The 23694-nt window shown below is 41.7% G+C and overlaps 1 protein-coding gene across 17 annotated transcripts in view; it reads left to right on the forward strand.

The window, feature by feature from the left end:
* Positions 1-19655, forward strand: part of TRIP12 (thyroid hormone receptor interactor 12) — a 219288-nt gene extending 199633 nt beyond the window's left edge. For all 17 annotated transcript variants that reach the window (XM_006141920.3, XM_014582397.2, XM_014582405.2 and 14 more), the window contains 8 exons: positions 5625-5739; positions 6035-6189; positions 7801-7965; positions 11096-11260; positions 13553-13666; positions 15251-15345; positions 16881-16984; positions 17764-19655. In XM_006141920.3, the coding sequence (XP_006141982.1) occupies positions 5625-5739; positions 6035-6189; positions 7801-7965; positions 11096-11260; positions 13553-13666; positions 15251-15345; positions 16881-16984; positions 17764-17960 (1110 nt within the window). In that variant the 3' untranslated portion in view covers positions 17961-19655. The remainder of the gene's footprint in view (positions 1-5624; positions 5740-6034; positions 6190-7800; positions 7966-11095; positions 11261-13552; positions 13667-15250; positions 15346-16880; positions 16985-17763) is intronic.
* Positions 19656-23694: the final 4039 nt, after the last annotated feature.

Genomic DNA, 23694 nt, shown 5'->3' on the forward strand with positions numbered 1-23694 from the left:
AAGACCATTGTTCAGCAGAGGAGGGGGCCTAAGCAAAGGACGGGCATGGTAATGGTGGTGGAAGTGTTGGGAGGAAGGGGGGGTGATAGACAGGAGGCCAGCTGGAGTGGAGCCCCTTAACTGCTGGAATAAAAAATCTACATCTTTTAAATCCACCCTGATTGTGACCATTGCTCAGAGGATATAGTTCTCAGCAGTTCGCATTTCTCACTCAGGAGACTATAAGACCTTTGCTCTTACCAGCTTGGTGTGCTTCCTTTCTTTAAGCATGCTTTCTACTTTTCTCCTCCATATTTTTTTCTTGCCAGGAATGTCTTTCCTCTCATTCTTTATGGTTCTTCTGTTCAAATTCCATCTTACATGGTGCTTAAACAAGCTCAGAATGACTTTACACTAATATTCTAAGGGCTGTGATTAAATTGCTGATGGCAAAATCAAGATTTTATGATCTTCCTAGATGAGTCTGCCTTTTGGTCTGAAAAAAAGGTTGCAGGTGTTACAGTGGATAGGGTGCTAGACTCCTACCTGGCTGACCATGGTTCGATTCCCAGACTTGGCAGCTTGTTTTCTTACTTTCCCTTTCTCTCTCTCTCTCTCTGGTCAAATTAAAAATAATAATAATAACAAATAATTATTTTTAAAAAAAGATTCCCGGAGTTGGCATCACTAGGAGCCCCCAAACATGGCTCTGTGGGTGCATAGGGCTTCAGGTTATGAACCAGATTCAGTCATCCAAGTAAGCGGGTGGTTGTTAGAAAGAGTTTCGAACCAGCTCCAAAAGAATCTATTCAGAATGTCTAATTAAAATTGGAGCTGTCTTGAATTGGGACGACTGGTAAACCAGGGAAGAGTTAAACTAGTCTGTGGGCTCAGAAAGCCATCTAAGCCTTAGGAACCAGGGCTACAAATGACCCAGGCTCCTTTGGGATGGTGAGAGGTGAGGAGCCAGAACTGGGGAGCCTGGCCATTCACTGGGGGCATTAAGTTGGGTGAGTTAACGTGATAAACTCATCAGTGTTCTCTTTTCAACCTTGAGCGTAACAAATGTACCCAACCTTGTTAAGCCATTAGAGTGATAAAATGAGCTAAAATGGGGACCAGCAAGTGGCATGGTGGTTAAGGTGCTGGACACTCCCACATGGCCAACCATGGTTTGAGTCCCAGACGTGATGGCTTGCTTTCTCACTTCCTCTCTCTGTCTTTCTCTCTCTGGTCAAGTTAAAATGAATGAGTGAACAAATAATTAAATAAATATTCTTTAAAAATAAAGAGCTAAAACACATTGGCACATTGCCTGTAACATGTAGAGTGTTAGTATGTGTTAGCTTTGAGAGAAAAAAAATTCCATTTTAAGTCAAGTTGTCTAACTTTAGTTTTTCTGTGTTTTTGTTTCTTGAGCGTTTTCTTTCATTAAAAACAGAAACAAAGCAAACAAAGTACTTAACCTTTTCTGTGGAGTACCTGGATAGAACCAAGAACCCTGAAAAGACTAGATTGAGGAACCGTCAGGTGACTTGATGGTTAGGGTATTGGATTCTCACATAGTCAACCGTGCTTCAAGTTGTGGAGCCAACAGCTTGAAACACACAACTGACAAATAAATAAATGTGTGTTAAAAAAAAAAAAAAGATTGGGTTAATCTGTGTGCACGTTGGCCTTCCAGGTAGGGGTTGTGTTATCAGAGCAGAGAAGGCCTGGGCCTTCACTTCCACAGGGACTCTCAGAGAAGGGTGTTTTCGGTTACATCCATACGATTACCTCTCATTCTTTATGGTTCTTCTGTTCAAATTCCATCTTACATGGTGCTTAAACAAGCTCAGAATGACTTTACACTAATATTCTAAGGGCTGTGATTAAATTGCTGATGGCACAATCAAGATTTTATGATCTTCCTAGATGAGTCTGCCTTTTGGTCTGAAAAAAAGGTTGCAGGTGTTACAGTGGATAGGGTGCTAGACTCCTACCTGGCTGACCATGGTTCGATTCCCAGACTTGGCAGCTTGTTTTCTTACTTTCCCTTTCTCTCTCTCTCTCTCTGGTCAAATTAAAAATAATAATAATAACAAATAATTATTTTTAAAAAAAGATTCCCGGAGTTGGCATCACTAGGAGCCCCCAAACATGGCTCTGTGGGTGCATAGGGCTTCAGGTTATGAACCAGATTCAGTCATCCAAGTAAGCGGGTGGTTGTTAGAAAGAGTTTCGAACCAGCTCCAAAAGAATCTATTCAGAATGTCTAATTAAAATTGGAGCTGTCTTGAATTGGGACGACTGGTAAACCAGGGAAGAGTTAAACTAGTCTGTGGGCTCAGAAAGCCATCTAAGCCTTAGGAACCAGGGCTACAAATGACCCAGGCTCCTTTGGGATGGTGAGAGGTGAGGAGCCAGAACTGGGGAGCCTGGCCATTCACTGGGGGCATTAAGTTGGGTGAGTTAACGTGATAAACTCATCAGTGTTCTCTTTTCAACCTTGAGCGTAACAAATGTACCCAACCTTGTTAAGCCATTAGAGTGATAAAATGAGCTAAAATGGGGACCAGCAAGTGGCATGGTGGTTAAGGTGCTGGACACTCCCACATGGCCAACCATGGTTTGAGTCCCAGACGTGATGGCTTGCTTTCTCACTTCCTCTCTCTGTCTTTCTCTCTCTGGTCAAGTTAAAATGAATGAGTGAACAAATAATTAAATAAATATTCTTTAAAAATAAAGAGCTAAAACACATTGGCACATTGCCTGTAACATGTAGAGTGTTAGTATGTGTTAGCTTTGAGAGAAAAAAAATTCCATTTTAAGTCAAGTTGTCTAACTTTAGTTTTTCTGTGTTTTTGTTTCTTGAGCGTTTTCTTTCATTAAAAACAGAAACAAAGCAAACAAAGTACTTAACCTTTTCTGTGGAGTACCTGGATAGAACCAAGAACCCTGAAAAGACTAGATTGAGGAACCGTCAGGTGACTTGATGGTTAGGGTATTGGATTCTCACATAGTCAACCGTGCTTCAAGTTGTGGAGCCAACAGCTTGAAACACACAACTGACAAATAAATAAATGTGTGTTAAAAAAAAAAAAAAGATTGGGTTAATCTGTGTGCACGTTGGCCTTCCAGGTAGGGGTTGTGTTATCAGAGCAGAGAAGGCCTGGGCCTTCACTTCCACAGGGACTCTCAGAGAAGGGTGTTTTCGGTTACATCCATACGATTACATGTTTTGAGTTGTTTCATATTTATAAACAGTAGTTGGATGAAGTAAATAGACTAATTTGATTGTGACTTCTGTTTAACCTGGAATAATTTTATTCTCAATCAAGAATTAACTGGATCTAAAGCACCACCTGGTGGATACCAGATATTACTGCATGTTTTTCTCTTTTTCCCTCTTGTTTTTTTCCTCCAGTGTCCAGGATTCACTGGAAAACAAAATACATAGTTTCTACCATTATGGAACTTATCTTTTACTTTGGAGAGGCCAGTACGCACACGTACACATGCACGCGCGTGCACACACACGTATACATATTTCAGGCTAGTGAAGAAAAGTAAAGCAAAATAAGGACCTGGCACATGATCAAGAGGGGACAGGGAGATCTAAGATGAGATTTGAGTGGAGGCAAGTCATTGCTGCCTGGGGGAAGCGGGTCTCTAGCAAAAGAACAGAGAGGCAACCTGCCGGCTAGCCAGGGGATGAGCGAGGCTGGAGCATCGTGAGCAAAGTGGAGGGGGCAGTCAGAACAGAGATACCAGGGATCAGATGGTGGGAAGGGGGCTCACATGGGACAGGTAGGCCATGGTAAGAACCGAGCATTGGTTTGAGTAAGATAGGACACTTCAAGGGTGTGGAGGAGTGATAGGAATTCCTGTTACGTAAAGATAACTCTTGCGAATGGGTTATGGGATGCTGAGAATGCTACTACAGAGGCCACATAGGCTGCCGTAGCAGTAAACCAGTAAGAGGATGGTAGTTGGGCAAGGTTGGTCAGTTCAGAATATATTTATTTTTTAAATAATTATTTTACTCATTATTGATCAGAGAAGGACAGAGCGGAAAAGTGCGAAAAGAAGCTGCCAGGACTAGAACTCAAACCACGGTCAGCTGTGTGGGAGTCCGGCACCCCAACCGCCACACCACCTGTTGGTCCCAGAATATATTTTGAGAGCAGTGCTTATAGAATTGACTGAGAGGTTGCATTGCAGGGAGTAAGAAAGAAGGGCAAGCTTTTGTTTGGAGTGTTCATTGGGAGTAAGTGGTGTTGCTGTGTACCAATGAGGAATTCTGGCATGGGGGCTAATCAAGGGAGTGTCACCAGGTCTGAGCAGATGACTGTTTTGAAAGTCAGAGTTAGAGGCCAGCAAGTCGTTTGGTGGTTAGGTGCTGGATTCTCACATGGCCGACTGCAGTTTGAATTCCAGACCCAGTGGCTTGATACTCACACCAGACACGTGTACATGTGTCCCCCAATCTCAGGAGGAGAAGGGATTGCAGTGTAGCTGTCCCCTATGGGGGATGACTTCTCACTTTCTCACTGTCTCTCCAGCGAGCACATGTCCTATGACAGAAACCTTTAAAAAAAAAAGTCAGAGTTAAATGTTTGGTGGACCACATCTGATCATTTAAGCTAGTGTGGGTCATTTAACTGTAATAATGGTAAGATAATGCCCTCTGTTTACAAGTAATATGTAAAGGAAACGTAGCATTCCAGGCAGTGTCTTGAGATATGGCCCATAAGCTGTGATAAGAACTCACCATGAGCTGAATATCTTCATTTAAGTCCCAGCTGTAGGACCTTGATGAGGTGTGAACGAGTGACCAGGCTACCCACACTGCCCCAGTGTGTTCGGACCACACAGCGTGTGGGAGACTGGGTTCACTCAAGGCTGCACAGCCACCTTGGAGCTTGTTAGTAATGCCAGCACCCTTCTAAACTAGACCGACTAGCCCAGGATCTTCAGGACACAGCCTCCCGTGCTTGCTCATCGCTAAAGCTTCTACGGACTCCAGTGTACCAGAGGCTTGGGAAGCACTGGTGTCCTGTATGAGGCTGGGCCAGTACTGTGGGTGCTGGTAAGGATTCCGATTTTCCTTAATCAGGCAAACCTCGACTAAGTGAACACTGTGTGCCAGGCACCATCAGATATGCAAGGTGACTGAAACAGCTACCCTCACATGAAATCTGAGAAATGATTCTTAAAAAGGAGAGGGGCAAACTCTCTGTTGAGGCAGATAAGAAGGCTTCTTCTGAGCAGATGACATTTGAGCTGGTTTGGGGGACAATAGTTCATCCAAGAGAAAAGGAGAGAGATCCATATGCAGGCAATGCCATATTGTTCCCCAAGAGGAAAGGGGTGCACACGTGTGTGTGAGTGAGAAACGTAGTACTTCTATCACTATACAGGTTTGAAATGTACAAATTAAAAATTGGGACCACAGGGAGTAGGAAATAATAAAGGGTTGCTGCTGCTTGTTCCAGGTGACTGGGACTGACAGTAAATCCAATCAAGACATTTTGGAAAATTGTCTCTAATGCATCCTGGTAAACAGTTGCTTTTAGTATCCACATTGCCAAGAGATTGGCAGGTAAAAAAGCACCACAATGTGTAAAATTTGAAATCATTCTACATCTGTTCTTTTGTAGGTTGGTACAGGTCTTGGGCCTACACTGGAGTTTTATGCACTTGTATCTCAGGAACTACAGAGAGCTGATTTGGGTCTCTGGAGAGGTGAAGAAGTAACTCTTAGCAATCCAAAAGGTAATGTCGTGAGTTAGCCGATTAATCTGGGTTACTCAGATCAGGTAATGGACTCTTGTAGCTTATTAAAGATAGTTAATTTCTGATAGAGGACCTTGCTCTCTGACCTTAATATTGTTCAGCCTCTGTTTTCTCACTTAGCAAACAGGGACGGCCTTGTAGCTGTAGAAGACATTTCGTCATCTCTCTCATTTTGAGAATACTAGATTTTCTTAAATATTCTTAGATATCAGGCTATGTTTCGTTTTGTTTATGGAAATATCATCTAACATTTGATGAACTGCTCATTTTACAGGAAGCCAAGAAGGGACCAAGTATATTCAAAATCTCCAGGGCCTGTTTGCGCTTCCGTTTGGTAGGACGGCAAAGCCAGCTCATATTGCAAAGGTTAAGATGAAGTTTCGTTTCTTAGGAAAATTAATGGCCAAGGCTATCATGGATTTCCGATTGGTAAGTTTAGGATTGCTTGCCTGTCTTTACGTTTTTGATATACTGTGTTTAGTGAGAGCGTCTCAGTTCCCTTATACTTCATGCTGTAATTTAGAGCACTACTGCTCAAACTTCAGTGTATACGTGAATTACGTGGGGACTTAAAATGCCAGTTTCATTTGGTAGGATAGTCATTTGAATTCAAGCTTTTGTATCAGGTCCCTGGGGATGCCCAGTCTGAGGGTTTGTGGACCACTCTCTAAGTAGCAAAGATTCAGAGACTCAGGCAACATTAGGGTGATACTAATTATACACACACACACACACATATATGTTTATGTTTATTTATTTTTAGAGAATTATTTTATCTAGCTTTATTTATTTATTTTAATTTGACCAGAGAAGGTCAGAGAGAGAGAGAAAGCAAGAAAGCAAGCTACCAGGGCCAAGACTCAAACTGTGGTCTACCATGTGGGAGTCTAGTGCCTTTACCACTACACCACCTGCTGCCCCCCATATTAATTATATTTTTAAAAACATACATTTTGGGGGACCAGCCGATGGTGCAATGGTTACATTGGTGGACTCCCGCGTAGTTGCCTATGGTTTGAGTCCTGGACCCCGTGACCTTAAACTCAGGCTGAGCGCGTATGCATACATGCCCAAGATCCCAAGAGGAGAACAGAGGAGGGGGATTGCGGCATGGCCATTCCCTCTGGAGGGTGATTTCTCGCTTTCTGTCTCTCTATAAGTACACATGCCCTGTAGCAAAAATCTCTCGGGGCGAGGGGCACGTGCATTTCTACTTTGGTAGGAAAGCATGAGCACATAGCTGAGCTTCATCTAATTATAGTGCTCTTATGGAAATAACCTAAGTGATTTGTTTTCACCAAGGTTTAAATATTTCACCAAAGAGTGAACAGCTGATCAATTATTATTTTTCCATTTTATGTTCTTCCTTCTCACCCTCCTTGCTTCATTATATTCAATAATAGAGACTACACAGAAATTGAGTTTACATGGCCCAAAAAAGAGGAAGATACCTCAGCACCTCTTGGTGTTTCAAAGCCTTCACATAAAATATGTTATGGAGAGGGACCACCAGTTAGTGTAATGACTATGTCACTGGACTCCCATGTAGCCGACCGTAGTTCGAGTCCCGGACCCGGCAGCTTAAACTCACGCCGGGCATGTGTGCATGCGTGCCCAAGATCCCAAGAGGAGAATGGAGGAGAAGGGATTGTGGCGTGGTCATTCCCCCTTGTAGGGGGGCGGGGGTGATTTCTCACTTTCTGTCTCTGTCTGTCTGGTGAGTGCACACGCCCTATAGCCAAAAGATCTCTCTCCAAAAAAATTAAAAAGATGTGTTATGGAGAAAATATGTTCATGACTGAAAATTTTCCTTTTTAATGGCGTTTTAATAGGATTCTTCAGTATTCTACATTTTTCACAATCATCAGAGCCCCAAATTAGAGATAATCAATTTCATATAATAGGAGAAATAGTTCCTAAAATAATTATTTTCTTTCTTGGCGATTACTTGACCTTCTAAAACGATCTCACGAAGTGCCTGTTGGAGAATTGTAACTGTAGAAGCTCAGTGTGACCAGGTATTTACATCTTCTCTTTCAGGTGGACCTTCCCCTTGGCTTGCCTTTTTATAAGTGGATGTTAAGGCAAGAAACTTCACTGACGTCGCACGATCTGTTTGACATCGACCCTGTTGTAGCCAGATCAGTGTACCATCTGGAAGACATTGTCAGACAGAAGAAAAGACTTGAGCAAGATAAATCCCAGGTAGGCTTTGATATGGATGGGTCCGTTATTGTGGAGAAATGAGGCTTTGTTAGGTGGTTTATATTTGACCTAGCTTATCGTGTATTAATGTTTTATTTTCAAAGAGTTTGTTTAATTTCTTCATTATATTAACTGAAACATTCCACAGTGGGTCAGGTGACATTTAATGACAACAGGTGATGAATGAACACCTGATCAACAGCAAAATACACTTCTAAATGCAACCATAAGTAAGAGCTCATTCGTATTACATTTTAGATGGACATTGTATATCTGGGCAAATACTATGTCATACCTAATTCTTTTAGTGAGCATTTGAATCAGTAAAACTATTCTGAGGACAGGTCTATTTTCAGGAAAGGTGACTTAACTTAGAAACAGTCTTATTTGTTTCAAGAGAAATCTCAAGAAGGTATTTTTACAAGATGGTGAGTGACCACTATTCCTAGGTAACTCATGTTCCGATTTCTTTGTTATTTCTCATGGATAATCTTGAGCTTTATGTTACTGCTGTTTATTTTTTATGTATATATTAACAGTAGGTACAGTCATAGAACTCAGTCTGAGATTAATAGGGATTCTATATCTGGTATTAGAAGAAAACAAGTTGTAATTTTTTTTTTTTAAAAAAAAAAAAAGGTGACATAGACCAAAATAGCTTCTTCAGGTTGGGTGGGTGACATGTGCCTATGTTGACTTTCATTTTATAAATACTGCAAAATAAGAACAGTGACTTGAGATTCTGCGGTGAGGGAGAGTGTTGTGTCTATTGACAATGTGGAGAAAAGCTATGGTTGAGAGACGAGTGTTTAGAGTGCCGTTTAGGACCAGCAGTTAGCGTAATGGCTATGTCAGTGGACTCTCCTATGTAGTCGACCGCAGTTCGAGTCCTGGACCTGGTGGCTTAAACTCACGCTAGGTGGGTGTGCACACGTGACAAGATCCCAAGAGAACGGAGGAGAAGGGATTGCGGCGTGGCCATCCCCCCTAGGGGGGTGATTTTTCGCTTTATGTCTCTCTGTCTCTCTCTGTCTTTGGTGAGTGCATGTGCCCTATAGCAAAAACTTCTCAAAAAAAAAAAAAAAAAGCACCTTTTACCAGAAAATTATTTGTAAGGAGTTCATTTTATCACTGATACTGTTTTTATTTTTTTTAAAAAAAGAATTACTTTATTCAACTTTATTTATTCATTTATTTTAATTTGACAAGAAAGGGACAGAGCGAGAGAGAGAGAGAGAACATGAGAAAGCAAGCCACCAGGTCCGGGACTCGAACTGCTATCCGCCATGTAGGAGTCCAGTGCCCTTAACACCATGCCACCTTCCGGCCCAATACCGTTAATTATTATCTGATTCCTTTTAGAAAAAAATAAATGTACCTGTTAAGATAAAACAGTATTTGAAGAAACCAAGTCATATCTTTTTCATTCAGGTTTATGCTTACCAACTTACAAGTTTGTTTGTTTGTTTGTTTGTTTGTTCGTTTTGGAGAGGTTTGCGTTATAGGGCACGTGCGCTCGCCAGACAGAGAGAGACATAGACACAGAAAGCGAGAAATAACCCCCAGGGGGGATGGTCACGCCGCAATCCCTTCTCCTCCGTTCTCCTCTCGGGATCTTGGGCACGCACGCACACGCGCCCGGTGTGAGTTTAAGCTACCGGGTCCGGGACGCGAACCGCGGTCGACCACGTGGGAGTCCAGCGACATAGCCATTACGCTAACTGCTGGTTCCCATCAGCTTACAAGTTTTAAACTACTACAGTGTTGCTTAGGATAATCTTTTAGGAAAAAATAATAGCAAAACAAGAAAAAAGGGAAAGTAAAACTCAGGGCATTCTTTCAGGTACCTTATATATATTAATTCATTTAATCTTCCCAGTAACCCCGTGAGATTTCGGTGGTGATGTCCCAGTTTTATAAATGAGACAGCCAAGGCAGATCTGCTTAGCACCCTGCCTGCCTCCGCTTGGCCATCTAGAACACAGGAGAGCTGTAAGCCCTCCTGGGGCACTGACATTCTAGATGGCCTTTTGGGGTAGGGGGGGGTTCCTTCAAATGTGCACCACAGAGAGAGGCTTAAATGTGGATTTTTACCATTAAGTAATCTATCATCCTTTCTGATATTCTGAAGTATCTGGAATCATAAGCAGCTTTCAGTTTCCTTTTTAAAACTTTACTAACTTATTTATTAGAACTTTGTAGCATTCTTTAGTTTCAGTGACTGGTTTTCTGTATCTTAACTGCACAGGTTCTTAGGTACTTCATACAGAGCATCCTCAATTTAGAAAGCCATTTGTCATTTTTCTCCTATACTGGATGCCTTAATTTTCAGGTAGAATTTATACTTTTGCATGTTGATCCTGAATCTTTTATATATTTATTTATTTATTTTGCTATAGGGCGCATGCGCTCGCCAGACAGAGAGAGACATAGAGACAGAAAGCGAGAAATCACCCCCCAGGGGGGATGGTCACGCCGCAATCCCTTCTCCATTCTCCTCTCGGCATCTTGGGTACACACGCATACGCGCCCAGCGTGAGTTCTAAGCCACCAGGTCCAGGACGCGAACCGCGGTCGACTACGTGGGAGTCCAGTGACATAGCCATTATGCTAACTGCTGGTTCCCGAATCTTTTATATTTTTCAGCACTAAAAAAAATGAATAATGCGGACTGCTCTTAACATACTCAGCATTTGTTACATACTCATTTCCAGTTCATCAAGATTAGCCTAGATGAATGAAAAGCTTGTCTGGTTCTAGGGTGCACACTCTTAAAATTAATCATTATGTAAACTATTATGGGCCTTCAGTGAAATTTAATTTGGGTTATGCTCAAATTTCATCTCATAGAAAGGTGAAATTAAAAGCCGCCTTTTGGGAAGGCAACTTAAAATGATTAATCATATTTCTTATCCAAAAATAATTGGATTCAGGGGTATTTAAGATGATTTGTTTTAGTATCTTATTGACTTGTTCTTGGGTAGATTATGACCAAAAACCAAATGAGAAAAAAAAAAAAAAAAAGCCAAGAGCTAAGGAACTTTACTTTTATAAAATAAAAACAAAAAAACATAACTGTGAATTAATTCTTGTGCTTAACACCCTCCTCTTTCTCTCTCTTTTTTTAAAGACCAAAGAGAGTCTACAATATGCATTAGAAACCCTCACTATGAATGGCTGCTCGGTTGAAGATCTAGGATTGGATTTCACTCTGCCAGGGTTTCCCAACATCGAACTGAAGAAAGGCGGGAAGGATATACCAGTCACTATCCACAATTTAGAAGAGTATCTAAGAGTATGTATTTGCAAGTCTCAGGGGACAGGCTGGCTGTTGGGGATGTAGGGCCTTGCCAGTTTGTACTCCTGAGCAAGAGAATAGAGAGACTTTGGCCAGTGAAGCACAAGCTGGTACCACTTAGCTTCGGCCTGCAGACCGTTTGAGACCCTTCGTCCCTGGGACCACTACATGAAGGCAGCTTTTTCAGGCAGCGTCTGTTTGCTCTTGAGAGATCATACCAGATATGCCTCAATGCTTGGATAACATTGAATTTTCTATCTCCAAACTTGAATGCTCTCTAAAAACATTTTTCTTAGTTTAATGAAAAAAAGTCAATGAAAAAGCTGCATTTCTGTCTTTCCCTTAAGATAGCTAACTTGATAAATTTGCCTTCAGCATACACATGTACATGTTTGGTGAGGTCTCTCAAATTACTAATTTGTAGCTCTCAACTATATTGACTGACTAGAAGAAAAATAATTTTATATTGAATGTAAGCTTCTTTTTTTTTTGTTTTTTTTTTTGTTTTTTTGGATGCTTGCACTTGCCAGCGAGACAGACAGACACAGTGAGAGGGAGAAACCACTTCCCAGGGGTGCTACAGTTCCTTCTCCATTCTCCTCCTGGGATCTTGGGCATGCACCCACATGTACCTGGAGTGATTTTCAAGCCACCAGATCTGGGACTTGAACCATTGTCGGCCATGAGGGAGTCCAGCAGCATAACCGCTATGCCATTTGCTGGTCCTGGAATGCAAGTTAAATTTTATGTTACAACCTGTGTAGATATTTATGACCAGCATTTGAAAAGTTTTGGTTTATTCCTGACATGGGGTGGAAAGATCATTGGATTCAAGTCAATATCCACCTCTACCTAGGCCTGACTTTTCCACTAACTTGATGTAGGACGTTATTTATGTGTTTTTAATTGCCAGTGGGCATTTACACATTACAGAGAGGACAGTGGGGTATGACCACACTACAGTCCCTTCATTTTTACACCCTGTTGGGACTTGGGGCATGCACACACTGAGGTGCCTGGCTTGCTTGTAAGCTGTCAGGGTAGGATTTGAACCTCAGTCAGGCATGTGGGATCTGGCTCCTGTAACCACTAGGGTACAGATGGCACTGGCCCTGCTGTGGGACTTTAGATAGATCCTCTGAAAAACTACAATTCTAGTTTCTTCATCAGCTTAAAAGACAGAGAGAAGATAGATGAAATAATAACCAAGATCCCATGTTACCTGTCAGTTCTGTGAGTCGTAAGTAATTCCTTTCAGTATTCAGTAGACTAGCTCCTCCTACTGGCCATTTCTTTCCTAATGCTGTAGGTGCTGCTTGTTTGTCTTACCAGCAGATAAGTTAATGTGTAGATGAAGGTTGCCTAACAGTGGTTTGTAATAATGCCTGTTTTATCAACAAAACACTGATGTTTTCACTTCTATCCGAATATGTTTTCGTACTCGTGGGTTAGCCACCGATGACTAGGACTAGATAACATTGGACCGGTGAGAGTTGCTCCCTCCTCTCCGTCAGTTTCTTGTGACCATTTACAGGCTCTGTTTCCAAGAGGAGACACACTGCAGAAAGGTGGAGAGCTCCAAGAACTTCACAGGGTTTAGAACTAAATGTTTCACATTAGAAACGAATGACCTCTCTGGGCCAGCAGGTGCTGTGGCAGTTAAGGCACTGGGTCCCATGTAGCCCACTCAGTAGTTTGAGTCCGGGACCCAGCAGTTTGAAATGCCTATATGCTGGGTGTATGTGGATGGATGCCAAAAATCCCTACAGACTGGAGAAAAAGAGGTTGTGGTGTGGTCATCTTCCCAGGATGTATCACTGTCTCTCTCTGGCAAGTGCACACACTGTATAGCAAAAATGTAAAAAAAAAAAAAAAAAAAAAAAAAAAAAAAAAAAAAAAAAAAAAAAAAAAAAAAAAACTATAATAATTGCTAAGTGAATATTGAACTATTATCTTTATTTCTCAATAACATTTATCCTTTTGAAAAATTCTCATTTGCTTCTCACCTAATAAGGCAGTATAACTCTATACTATAGGGTTTTACATAAATTAATTTTTTAAATACACTAAATGTAAATGCACATGGCGGTTTTTTTTGTTTTTTCTTTTTTAACATTTTATTACTGATCATGCCTCAAATTAGAAGTTGACCTGGTTGACCTTTTACACTTTTTTAGGAGATAAAGACTTCTTTTAAAAAAAAAATCCTTAAGGATATTTTATGTACTTACCCACATTAAGTAGTTGACTTGAAATGTTTCCGTTTTTCAAAAACTTTTCTTTTTGCAGCTTGTTATATTCTGGGCACTGAATGAAGGTGTTTCTAGGCAGTTTGATTCATTCAGAGATGGGTTTGAATCGGTCTTCCCACTCAGTCATCTTCAGTACTTCTACCCGGAAGAAGTGAGTAGCTTCAGAAAAATGCTGATTTCTAGTTCTGTACTGTAGATATTTTAGTGGAGTATTTCTGTGTTGTCCAGTCAAAGACCTCATTGTTGCTAAAATATTGTTTAACACTTTTAAAAATTGTGGTTGTGAGCAGGCAGTGGACATTTGTGATAGACAAGGAAGAATAGTAAACAGCCATTCCCCTTAGAGGAGGCGAGTGGAGCCCCCCCCATGATAGAGGAAGCAGAGCTCCTTGTCCACCGAGAGCCTCAGCGGTGCCAGTGGGGAGGGAGTTGCTGTGTGGCCCCTGCTGTGGCTGCAAGGAGAACCACGGGTCCCTAGTGATGAAGTGACACTGCGGAGACATTATAAACTAAACTTCGTAGTTTAGGTGAGACATTGTTTCTTGATAAAGTCAGTCCTTGAAGTTTTAGGGAAGCATTGCAAGTATCTGCTAAATACAGGTAAGCTTGAGAATAGAAAAAACTCTATTAATGTGGTTTTCTCCAGCCATCTTTCTTGAAGTGCAACAAGAATCTTTAAAAAAAAAAAAAACTGCTCATTGGTAGTGAGTTGTCAGAGAAAGGCCTATGAAGTGTCAGGTTTTTCCCAATTGGGAAGCCTTTTCTGAACACTGGTGTTAGAGCACACATTCAATACTAACCGTATCTGGAGTCGTTGAATGACTTGGCTTTTAATCTGTCATCATTTTTGTGTCCGTTTTACTTTGCTGCTTATTTAATCATGTGCCTGGCACTGTTAATGTTGTACATTTATTGCACAACATATATCATATACTGGAATTAAAAGAAGCAAGAGTTGCTCCCTGAGTTGAATGCTAGTCCTCACCACTTAGTTATCTGACCTCCTCCAAGTTACTGCATCTGATATGGCTGCTTCATTTATAAAATTGGGATGAATAAACAGATGTCTAAGATACTAGAGAGAGTTAAACATAGTAGATAGGAAATCTCATTTGCCCTGAATTAGATTTTCTCAAAGTATGCCACCTTCCACAAATGGACACTTAACTGGAGAAAAAAATGGACTAAATTTGAGAATGATGTTAGCTTGTCTAAGGACACAAAAGTATTTCTTCCTTTCTAATATTCATTCTACAAACAGCCTGCTGGCATGGATGTGCCTCTTTTCAAAGTGAAAATTTACCCACTTGCTGAGTTCAGCTTTCTTCTTCCACTTCTCTCTCCAGCTCAACTTTCTGTTTTCTGGTTTCTGTTATTGTATACCCTCATGTTTCTGAAAGCTAGGGTTTTTTAAATCTCCCTGGTTAAAAGCAGATTATCGATTTAAAGCCTCGAAAGTAATGAGAAGAGTTAAGAGAAAGCTGCAATCAGGGGTTTCCATCAGGTTGGTTTTGTTGGAGGTCAGAGGCTTCTCGGAAACCTAGTCCCTGAATGGACTGGGCCGCTGTTAAGTGCTACTCACCAGGAAGTGGACTCTCTGGAGCACATTGTACAGAAGGGCTCGCACAGAGGCTTTGGGGCTGAAAGTGATGCTCTTACGTGGTGGGCTCAGACCTCGGTTCTCTCCAGTATGCAGCAGTTTCTGTAGTAAGTCTACCTGTATTTAAACTCGCAGCTGGATCAGCTCCTGTGTGGCAGTAAAGCAGACACTTGGGATGCAAAGACATTGATGGAATGCTGCAGGCCAGATCACGGTTACACTCACGACAGGTCAGTACTGGGTCTTTATTTTGACTTTCCATCGACACATAATTGTACAAACGTATGGGGTATAGTGTGGGTTTGTCTGGATACATTGCACAGTGATTAAATCAGGGTAATTGGCATATCTATCATTTAAGGCATTTATTCATTTATTCATTTATTTATTTATTTATTTATTTTTGGAGAGGTTTTTGCTACAAGGTGCATGTGCTTGCCAGAAAGAGAGACAGAAAGTAAGAAATCACCACCGGGGGATGGCCACATTGCAGTCCCTTCTCCTCTATTCTCCTCTCGGGGTCTTGGACACACACGTACACACACATGCCCGGTGTGAGTTTCAGCCACCTGGTCCAGGACTCGAACCGCGGTCAACTGCATGGGAGTCCATTGACATAGCCGTTACGCCAACTGCTGTTCCCAGAGACATTTATTATTTATGTTGGAAATATTTTAAAATATTCTTTTTTTAGCTATTAGGAAATAAATAAAAAAATTATTTTTAATTGTAGTTACCCCACTGTGCTATATGATATACTAGAACGTAATCCTTTTATCTAACTAATCTTGTATTCATTAACCAGAATGTTCTGTAAACACACACACACACACCACCACCACCACCACCACCACCCCACCCCTGCTATATTGCTTCCCAGCCTTACTTACCACTAATTTGCTCTCTTTCTGTCGGGTCAGCTCTTCGTTTCTATATATAAATGGGAGCAAGAGATTTTTCTCTTCTGTGCCCGAGTTATTCCATTTAACCTAAAATCTTCCAGGCTCACCCATGTCGCCTTTAATGAGCAGATTTATCTTTTTTAATGGCTGAATGGTATTCCTACATATGTACTTGCCTGTCTGTTTGAATACCACATTCTCCTTACTGCTTTGGCTGCTGATGGCACATAGGTCAATTCCATCGTTGGCTGTTGTGAACAGTGCTACGATGAAATGGGTGTGCAGCCCTGTCTAGGACATGCTGCTTCCCATTCCCTTGGACACATATACTGGGATTGCTCGATCACGCGGCAGTTCTGTTTTTAGTTTTTTGAGAAGCCTCCATACTGTTTTGGGATCTGCCAAATTTTAAGCTGTTAGTCAAGAATTTGCAGAAATGAGTATTTATGTGTATAAAATAATAACAAAAGTCTGGTGGGGGTTATTTTAAAATTTGTCTACCTATGAAAGGAGGCTTATTGATATTTTGGCCTTATTTCTCTTAAGACTTCAAGACTGTAGGATTTTTTTTCGTGTGTTTTTATGAAAATATGGGGTAAAGGTAGAAATGCAGGTTTAACTATTGCCAATTAAGACATAGAGTAAAGCAGAAATCTCTGTATAATAGCAGTCATTCAATTTGGATTCCAGCTGTAACAGCAAAAAATAAATTTGATTTCAGAGTGTATTGTAGTGAGAATTCACACATAGTTTTATTTAAAATTGATTATCTAACAGGAGAGATTACAAGTCAGTGGTATAGTGTATTAAAACTTGTATTTTAACATGATGAAATAATATTGATATATTTATTTCTGTTGTAGTCGAGCCGTGAAGTTTTTGTTTGAGATTCTCAGTAGTTTTGATAACGAACAGCAGAGGTTATTTCTCCAGTTTGTGACTGGTAGCCCAAGATTGCCCGTTGGAGGTGGGTATAATGTTACTGCTTTGCATCTGTGCTATCTGCAGGTCTGTATGTGTGAGAAACTTCAGTTCTAGCCACAGGAGATTTATCTCATTTATTACACACCACTTAGTTAGCCCAGTAGCATCATACTGCTAAGTTTTTGACTTGTCTTGTAATACATTAAGAATGCTGGCAGAAGAATCATAGGGATTATCTATAACATGTTGAAATAGTATCCTAATGCACATCTAATGCAGCTTAGGTAAAATTCCAAGGCGCTGCTGCATTTATAAACTCTTGAGTTGAGCTAGATGAGGATGTGTTCAGAAATCTGGTTTTTCACTGGTGAGTCCTAACAAATTAGTACTCTGTTTTGAAAAATCAGAAGGCATGGGCCCAGCTGTGGTTGTGCAGTGGTAGCATGCTCCATCATGGGAAGCCATGTGGAAGATGAGGGTTTGGTTCCCAGGTCAGCCTGTGCTCACCACGCATACTCACATGCCTGGATCCTGGCTGGCAGCGTGAGGCCCTCTCACGGGCGCTCATCTTTATCTGTCTGTCTCTTGTCTCTCTCTTAAAAGAAATAAGTTTTTATAAAGAAAAGAAACTAGTAAAGATTTGTTGCTCTGTGTTACACATAGTTTTTATAGTAAATAAATAACTGAACAGATACCGTATGTGTAGTCCCAAACAAAGACGACACGTCACGTGTGGTAATACTGGACAGCAGCAGCAGAATGTCTTTGACAGCAGCATACAGAACCCAGTTCCTTGACCAGGCTTCTTTTTCTCTAAATCAGGATTCCGGAGCCTGAATCCACCTTTGACAATTGTCCGGAAGACATTCGAATCAACAGAGAACCCGGATGACTTCCTGCCCTCCGTAATGACTTGTGTGAACTATCTGAAGTTGCCAGACTATTCAAGCCTTGAGATCATGCGTGACAAACTGTTGATAGCAGCAAGAGAAGGGCAGCAGTCGTTCCACCTTTCCTGATCGCAACAACAGAGCAGTGTCTGCCTGTTACAGCAAAAGGAACAAATCACGATTTCTTTCCTAATGTATCACCTGAGTCAAGGAAACATGTTACGCCTTCTTGTTGTAGGAAAAGGCTTTCAGATGATAAAAGAGACACTTGGTTGATAATTCATTAATGGCCCCATGGACTTAAAGTGATCAGGCCCTAAAACATTGTTGTGATGAGGTTTCTTTAGCAAGTTCTTGTTTAAATTATCATTTATTTGATGAGTGAAGTTTTTAACTTGCTTTGCTGTGTGAAATTTAAAAAAGGGATGTTTTTCCAGGCTGGAACAATAAATGTCGCTGTGCAGTTTAATTCTGGGCTGTGTGTATCCATCTAGCTAAGTCTTCAGTTTTGTTTCCTCCAAAGACAACTCTTGTACATGAGTACAGAAATTAAAGCTCACATGTATTTGACAAGTATAGTTTAGTAGACTAGCTCTATGTGCTTCTCACTTCCCTCTAATTTCCTCTCTCCGTGATTCAGTATTGTTTGTGCAGTTCACACCGTTTTTGTTTTTTGGGTTTTTTTTTAATGTTACAACACTCACAGTTGTTACATTTTTCTTAGCCATGGGCTTTTGTTGTCCCATGTTCTCTCAAATTAAGATATAATTTAAAACTCATTGAATTTAAATATATTGTCAGTATAATTCAGCCTTTGTAACTGGGTAGACTTTTCTTACAGCTTTTAGTTTTAATATAGTTCCAGGGCTCTGCTGGCTCTCTACCAGGTGACACACTAGGACTGTTTACACGGCAATTCCAGCAGCAAACAGCCTCTGGGATGGAGGCAGGGAAGCCCACTCCTTTCTTTTGTGTAGGTTGAAAAGTCTGCAGGTTGGGCTGGCCAGTATTTATTACTTTGTGGCCAGAGCATTTTAAATGGATGTAAAGTTTTAAATGAAAGTAGCAGTTTTCGTTCCCTTGGAGTAACAGCTTTTTTCTCCCTTGTTCTAAGTTTTTGTTGCTAGTCTCCTTTCTCTCCTCTCTCCTTTTCCTCTTTGCCTCGGGCTGACGGGCTGACGTGGGACAAACAGTTCAGCCTTTGTCTCGACATGGCTGAGAGCACCTGTAAGCATTGCTGTCCAGTTGTTCGATGTGCTGATTTCTCAAATCTGCAATAATCCATCAGGTTAATGTTTTTACCTGAAAATAAATAAAGTTTGCTTCACCTTTTTGTTTATAGTTCTGTGCTGTATGCATAACTGTCGATTATATAGATGTATTTCAATGCAAGCAAACCATCGCATCTCCATGATCTAGGTCATGGCTGATTTTGCTGTTTTCACGATTTATAATAGCTACTTGAACATAGAATGTGGAGAGAAAATGGGAGGAGAGTCCTTCCTTCCTACGGTTCAAACTTAAACTTATTGTATAAATACGAGAGAATTTTCCGTAATTTATCTCTAAAAATGAGAGACGAGCTATTTTTTTATTGAACTTTGAGAAATCAATTTTCATTCACTGACTGTTCCGAAGTCTTATTTAATTGACCTAGAAGCCCTTTTCCCCATCCCACCACCCAAAAGACCCTGAGTGGCTTGTTCTCCCTAGATTACCTTATTATTTTACACTTAAATGGCCTTATACAGAAACATCCCCTCTTGATTGGTAACTTGGACAGTGACCCCATGAAGTGGGAGGGAGCCGTCAGAGGGATTGGGGGTGGGCGAGTGTCCCTGCCCCTGCAGAGGCTCTGAAGAGTGAGCAGGTTTGCCCTGAAATCCAAGAAGGGAATTGTGTTTCTACAGTTTCACCGCTGACAGACAGCATAGGAGCCGAGCATCTTCAAATGACATTAGAGACTGCACCAATTTGTTTGAAACTGCTGATACCTTTTTACAAACTAAGCACAAAGATTTTTGTGTGAACATTAGCCTTTTGTTCCTCAATTTTAAAAAGGGTTCTGTTCAAATCGAGATGTGTATAACCAAGTAATGTTGCGTATTAAAGTATCTGTGTTTTGACATTTTATCCATGTTGTGGCCCTGACAGATTTGGCCTCGTTGATTCCGGCATCTAAAGAGTACGTATGATGATTTTGAGTCAAACTGGCGTTTTTGTGTTTCGGAGTCAGTAGTTTGAACTGTTTCAAAGCTTCCAGTCTTTAGCTTAACTCCTTCTTCAAAACTTGGGACCTTTGGTTAATTTGGGGCAGGAAAACTTCCCACTTCAAAGCAATCTTTCTTGGCAGAGGCCTTAATATCACATCATAGGGAAAAAGTATATACTTCATTTGCTGTTCCTCCAGGTATGCCTTAATTTGTTTAGCAGTCCTCTCAAGAAGCGCTAATTACTTAGTATGCTTTAAACACATAGACAGTTGGGTAGCTCTGAAATTCTGTCCTTTAATCCTTGCTGAGGTGGCGTCAGTCATATGTGAGTCACGCTAACACCAAATTTGTGTTGTCATTTAAACAGTTACTGATTAAATCTACTTTGGACTTGAGAATGTGTTTGCGCTTTCCACTTTAAGGAGGAAGAGGGGATTACATGTAATCCCCTCTAGAGCTCGATCCCCCAAAAAGTAATGTAAATTCTAGATAGTCTAATTGGGAGTGCACATGAAGAAAGTTCTAGGTGCATAGCCAAACCCAGCAAAAACCTTTCACACAGCTATGCATAAGGAATGCAGACTCCTCTCTTCTGTGCTGCTCTCTGGTGCCCTGTGGAGCAGCATATGAAAGGGGTTGGTATGCTGAAAGTCCGCCTGTGCTGGGTTGGGCTGCCTCTGGAGTAAGGTCCCTGTGGTGGAAAGGAAAGGGGCAGCCAACTGACTGGCCGCTCACTCCCTAGTCGGGGCAGCCGCCCTAGGCCAGGAACCCTTTGCATAAAGACCAGAGCCTGAGGGACAAAGCACTGACTTCTGCAGCCAAGAACTTAGATTCGCTCTGGGTTTTCCACAAGCAGTCTTGTCACAAGCAATTGTGAGTTTGGCGTCTTCCTTCGGGTGCATCAGGTGTTGAGGCTCTTACTCTTAATTCCTATCAGTGAGTATGGGCTCCAGAAATGGAAATACTGTTGCTATTCCAAGAAAAAAAAGTGTGATGAGAAATGAGATTTGCTGGGGAAACAAGTGCATTAATAAGCCACATCCTTTGGGGGGATGCTGATGCTGTTCATTCTCTAGCAAAAATGGTCAAGCCTTCATTTTAGGCCTTGTTTTTTTTGTTTTTTGGGTTTTTTTTTTTACCCATTTTGTTTTCCCTGCTGTAATGAGAACGTTGTTTGGAAATGTCATACTCTGTATTTATAAATCTCTGAGAAATGCTTTTGTATGAGTCTTAGGTTTGACGTCGCAGGCATACACGGTAAAAGATAACCTAGTGACAAATCACTGAAAATGCTTCCTTTGTTACCTCAAAAGAAAAAAAATCCAGACAAAATAGAGCATTTATATACATAGAAGACAGGATTGGCTGTTTTCCAAGAACTTCAAGTTAACCATTCTTACGCAAGGAAGAGTTTTTAACTCTAAAGACTCGATCTGCACAAAGGAGACATTCTTTAATAATGGAAGAGGTGGTTTTATTTTTACTACAAACCTACTCATATTACCCAACCTATAACCAATTGCTGATCTCCTGTGTAAAGCATTTTTTTCCTTTTATCTGAAACAGTGATTTATATGAACTGTTGGAATAATGGAACCTCAAACTACAGATGTGTATGTAAAATTGCATAAATGCACTGACTTCCTTCTCCCTGACTATATTTTTAATAAACAGCATTATCCTACATGGTCAGTTTTATTACATTATGCACAACTAGGGGCTTCTTTTGAGAAGTGGTATGTGCTTGTATGGGTGGCTTTTGGAAAGCTTCCTGATTTGGTAAGTAATTCAGTGATGTTAGCTTTTTGGGGGCAGATAACAGGAAACATGATCAGAGACATAGAGAGACGGCCTTGCATTTGGGTATTGATGGAGAGACACCACTTGACACCACTTGTGTGAGATACCTGTACACTGGTGAAGCAGTACCTTTGGGATCTGAGGACACTTGAAGATGTGCAGATGAGAACCTCCTGGTTGGAATGCAATGAGGTCACTTTCTTGGCTTTCAGACTAGCTTATTTCACTAAAACAAAAGGAAACGTAGAATTGATCTAGGAAAGCAAACTAGATGGGGTTTAATTTGAGAGCGATGACTGAATTTCGGGTGTTTTGCTTAGTGAGATAATATATATGTTCAGAAATAGAGCACACACTAAGAATACACACACACACACTTTTTAAGTAAGGGAAAGCATGTTTTTCCTCTGATGAATTTCTTGGTCTGTAAAACGTCCAACTCAACAGACAGGTGCTGCTAGTGCAGGCCTCCCACAAGCCCAGGACTGGCATGCAACCAGCGCAGTGCTGTCGGTGCTACCAATTCTGTGTGGGGAGTGGCCGCTCACACTTGGGTTGATGTAGTCATATGGAGCGACATTGTCGTGCTAAGGGATTATATGGATGGCATTTCACATCTTACTGGGATTTGCAGGGTCAGTTAATAGTGCAGTGTCCCTTCAGACCCCTTCGAGGTCAATGTGTGGAAACCCAGGCAGCATGTCGGGTGGAGGCGTGGCCCAGCCACTGCAGGGTAGTTCTTGTAAGTCATTGTCCTTACCAATCTCTACCATCCCACCTCTTGTTCCCAGCCTCGCTAGTAACCTCAAGGTTGCCTGTTCTGTGCTGCTTCCCTCCCTACACTGCGAGAAGGGCTGGAAGAAGGGCAGTGCTGTTGCCGGAAATAACACTCTCCTTCCTGTGCAAGGATTTGCCTGAGGACTGAAGGCAACCTTGACTGAACAGCCAAGATGACCGGACTCATATATAACCTGCACCCACCTGTGTTGGATCATTGCACGCTCACTAGGAATCGAGGTTTAGGTTTTAATGTGACTAAGATACACTGACATTCATTAGGGACACTCTGTTAAGAATTTACATGATTATTAAAAATTGTACTAAGGAATAATCAGGCAGGAAACCGAGTCCAGCTTGCTGACAGAACAGGCCTGAGCGCTGTTTCTTGTTCCAGGGGCACTTGTGTACAGTGACGGGACCAGCTGCTGTAGTCGACATGATGGTCTGTGAAGTGAGCAACGAGGAAAGACAGCTCAGCTGGCTGCTCTCTGAGGGAATTGAGGCCTCTGGGACTTGTTCGCGGTTCTCTTCTCTTCCCAAAGTATGTCCTGGCTGTCACTTAGAACAGCCCATACAGCTCCTGGAATGCCAACGGCGTCCCTGGCATGGTGGTAACTCGCACTGACCTGCGTCAAGGGCTTTGTGAGAGGACCTTCGGCACAGAGGGAACGGTGGACAGAGCCCTGGTCCCCAGGCCTCCCAGCTAGGGGTGCAGCCACAGCTCTGCCTGCCCCCAAGCCTCACACCTACCTTTCCCTCTGTCCTTCCTGCAGCTAGGTGAGAACTCCCACAGTTCGACCTCCAGCTAGGTGAGAACTCCCACGGTTCAAAACGTAACTAATCGCAAGAGAACTTTAAATTCAGACTTTAAATTCAACTACAGTTGTCTCCTTCCAACTTAGAAATAGCCTTAACTGGGACCAGCAGTTAGCGTAATGGCTATGTTGCTGGACTCCCACATAGTCGACCGCAGTTCGAGTCCTGAACCTGGTGGCTTAGACTCACACTGGGCGCGTGTGCGTGCGTGCCCAAGATCCTGAGAGGAGAATGGAGGAGAATGGATTGCGGCG

Source organism: Tupaia chinensis, unplaced genomic scaffold (genome assembly GCF_000334495.1).
Source record: "Tupaia chinensis unplaced genomic scaffold, TupChi_1.0 Scaffold000066_1, whole genome shotgun sequence".
NCBI classification, from domain to species: Eukaryota; Metazoa; Chordata; class Mammalia; order Scandentia; family Tupaiidae; genus Tupaia; species Tupaia belangeri.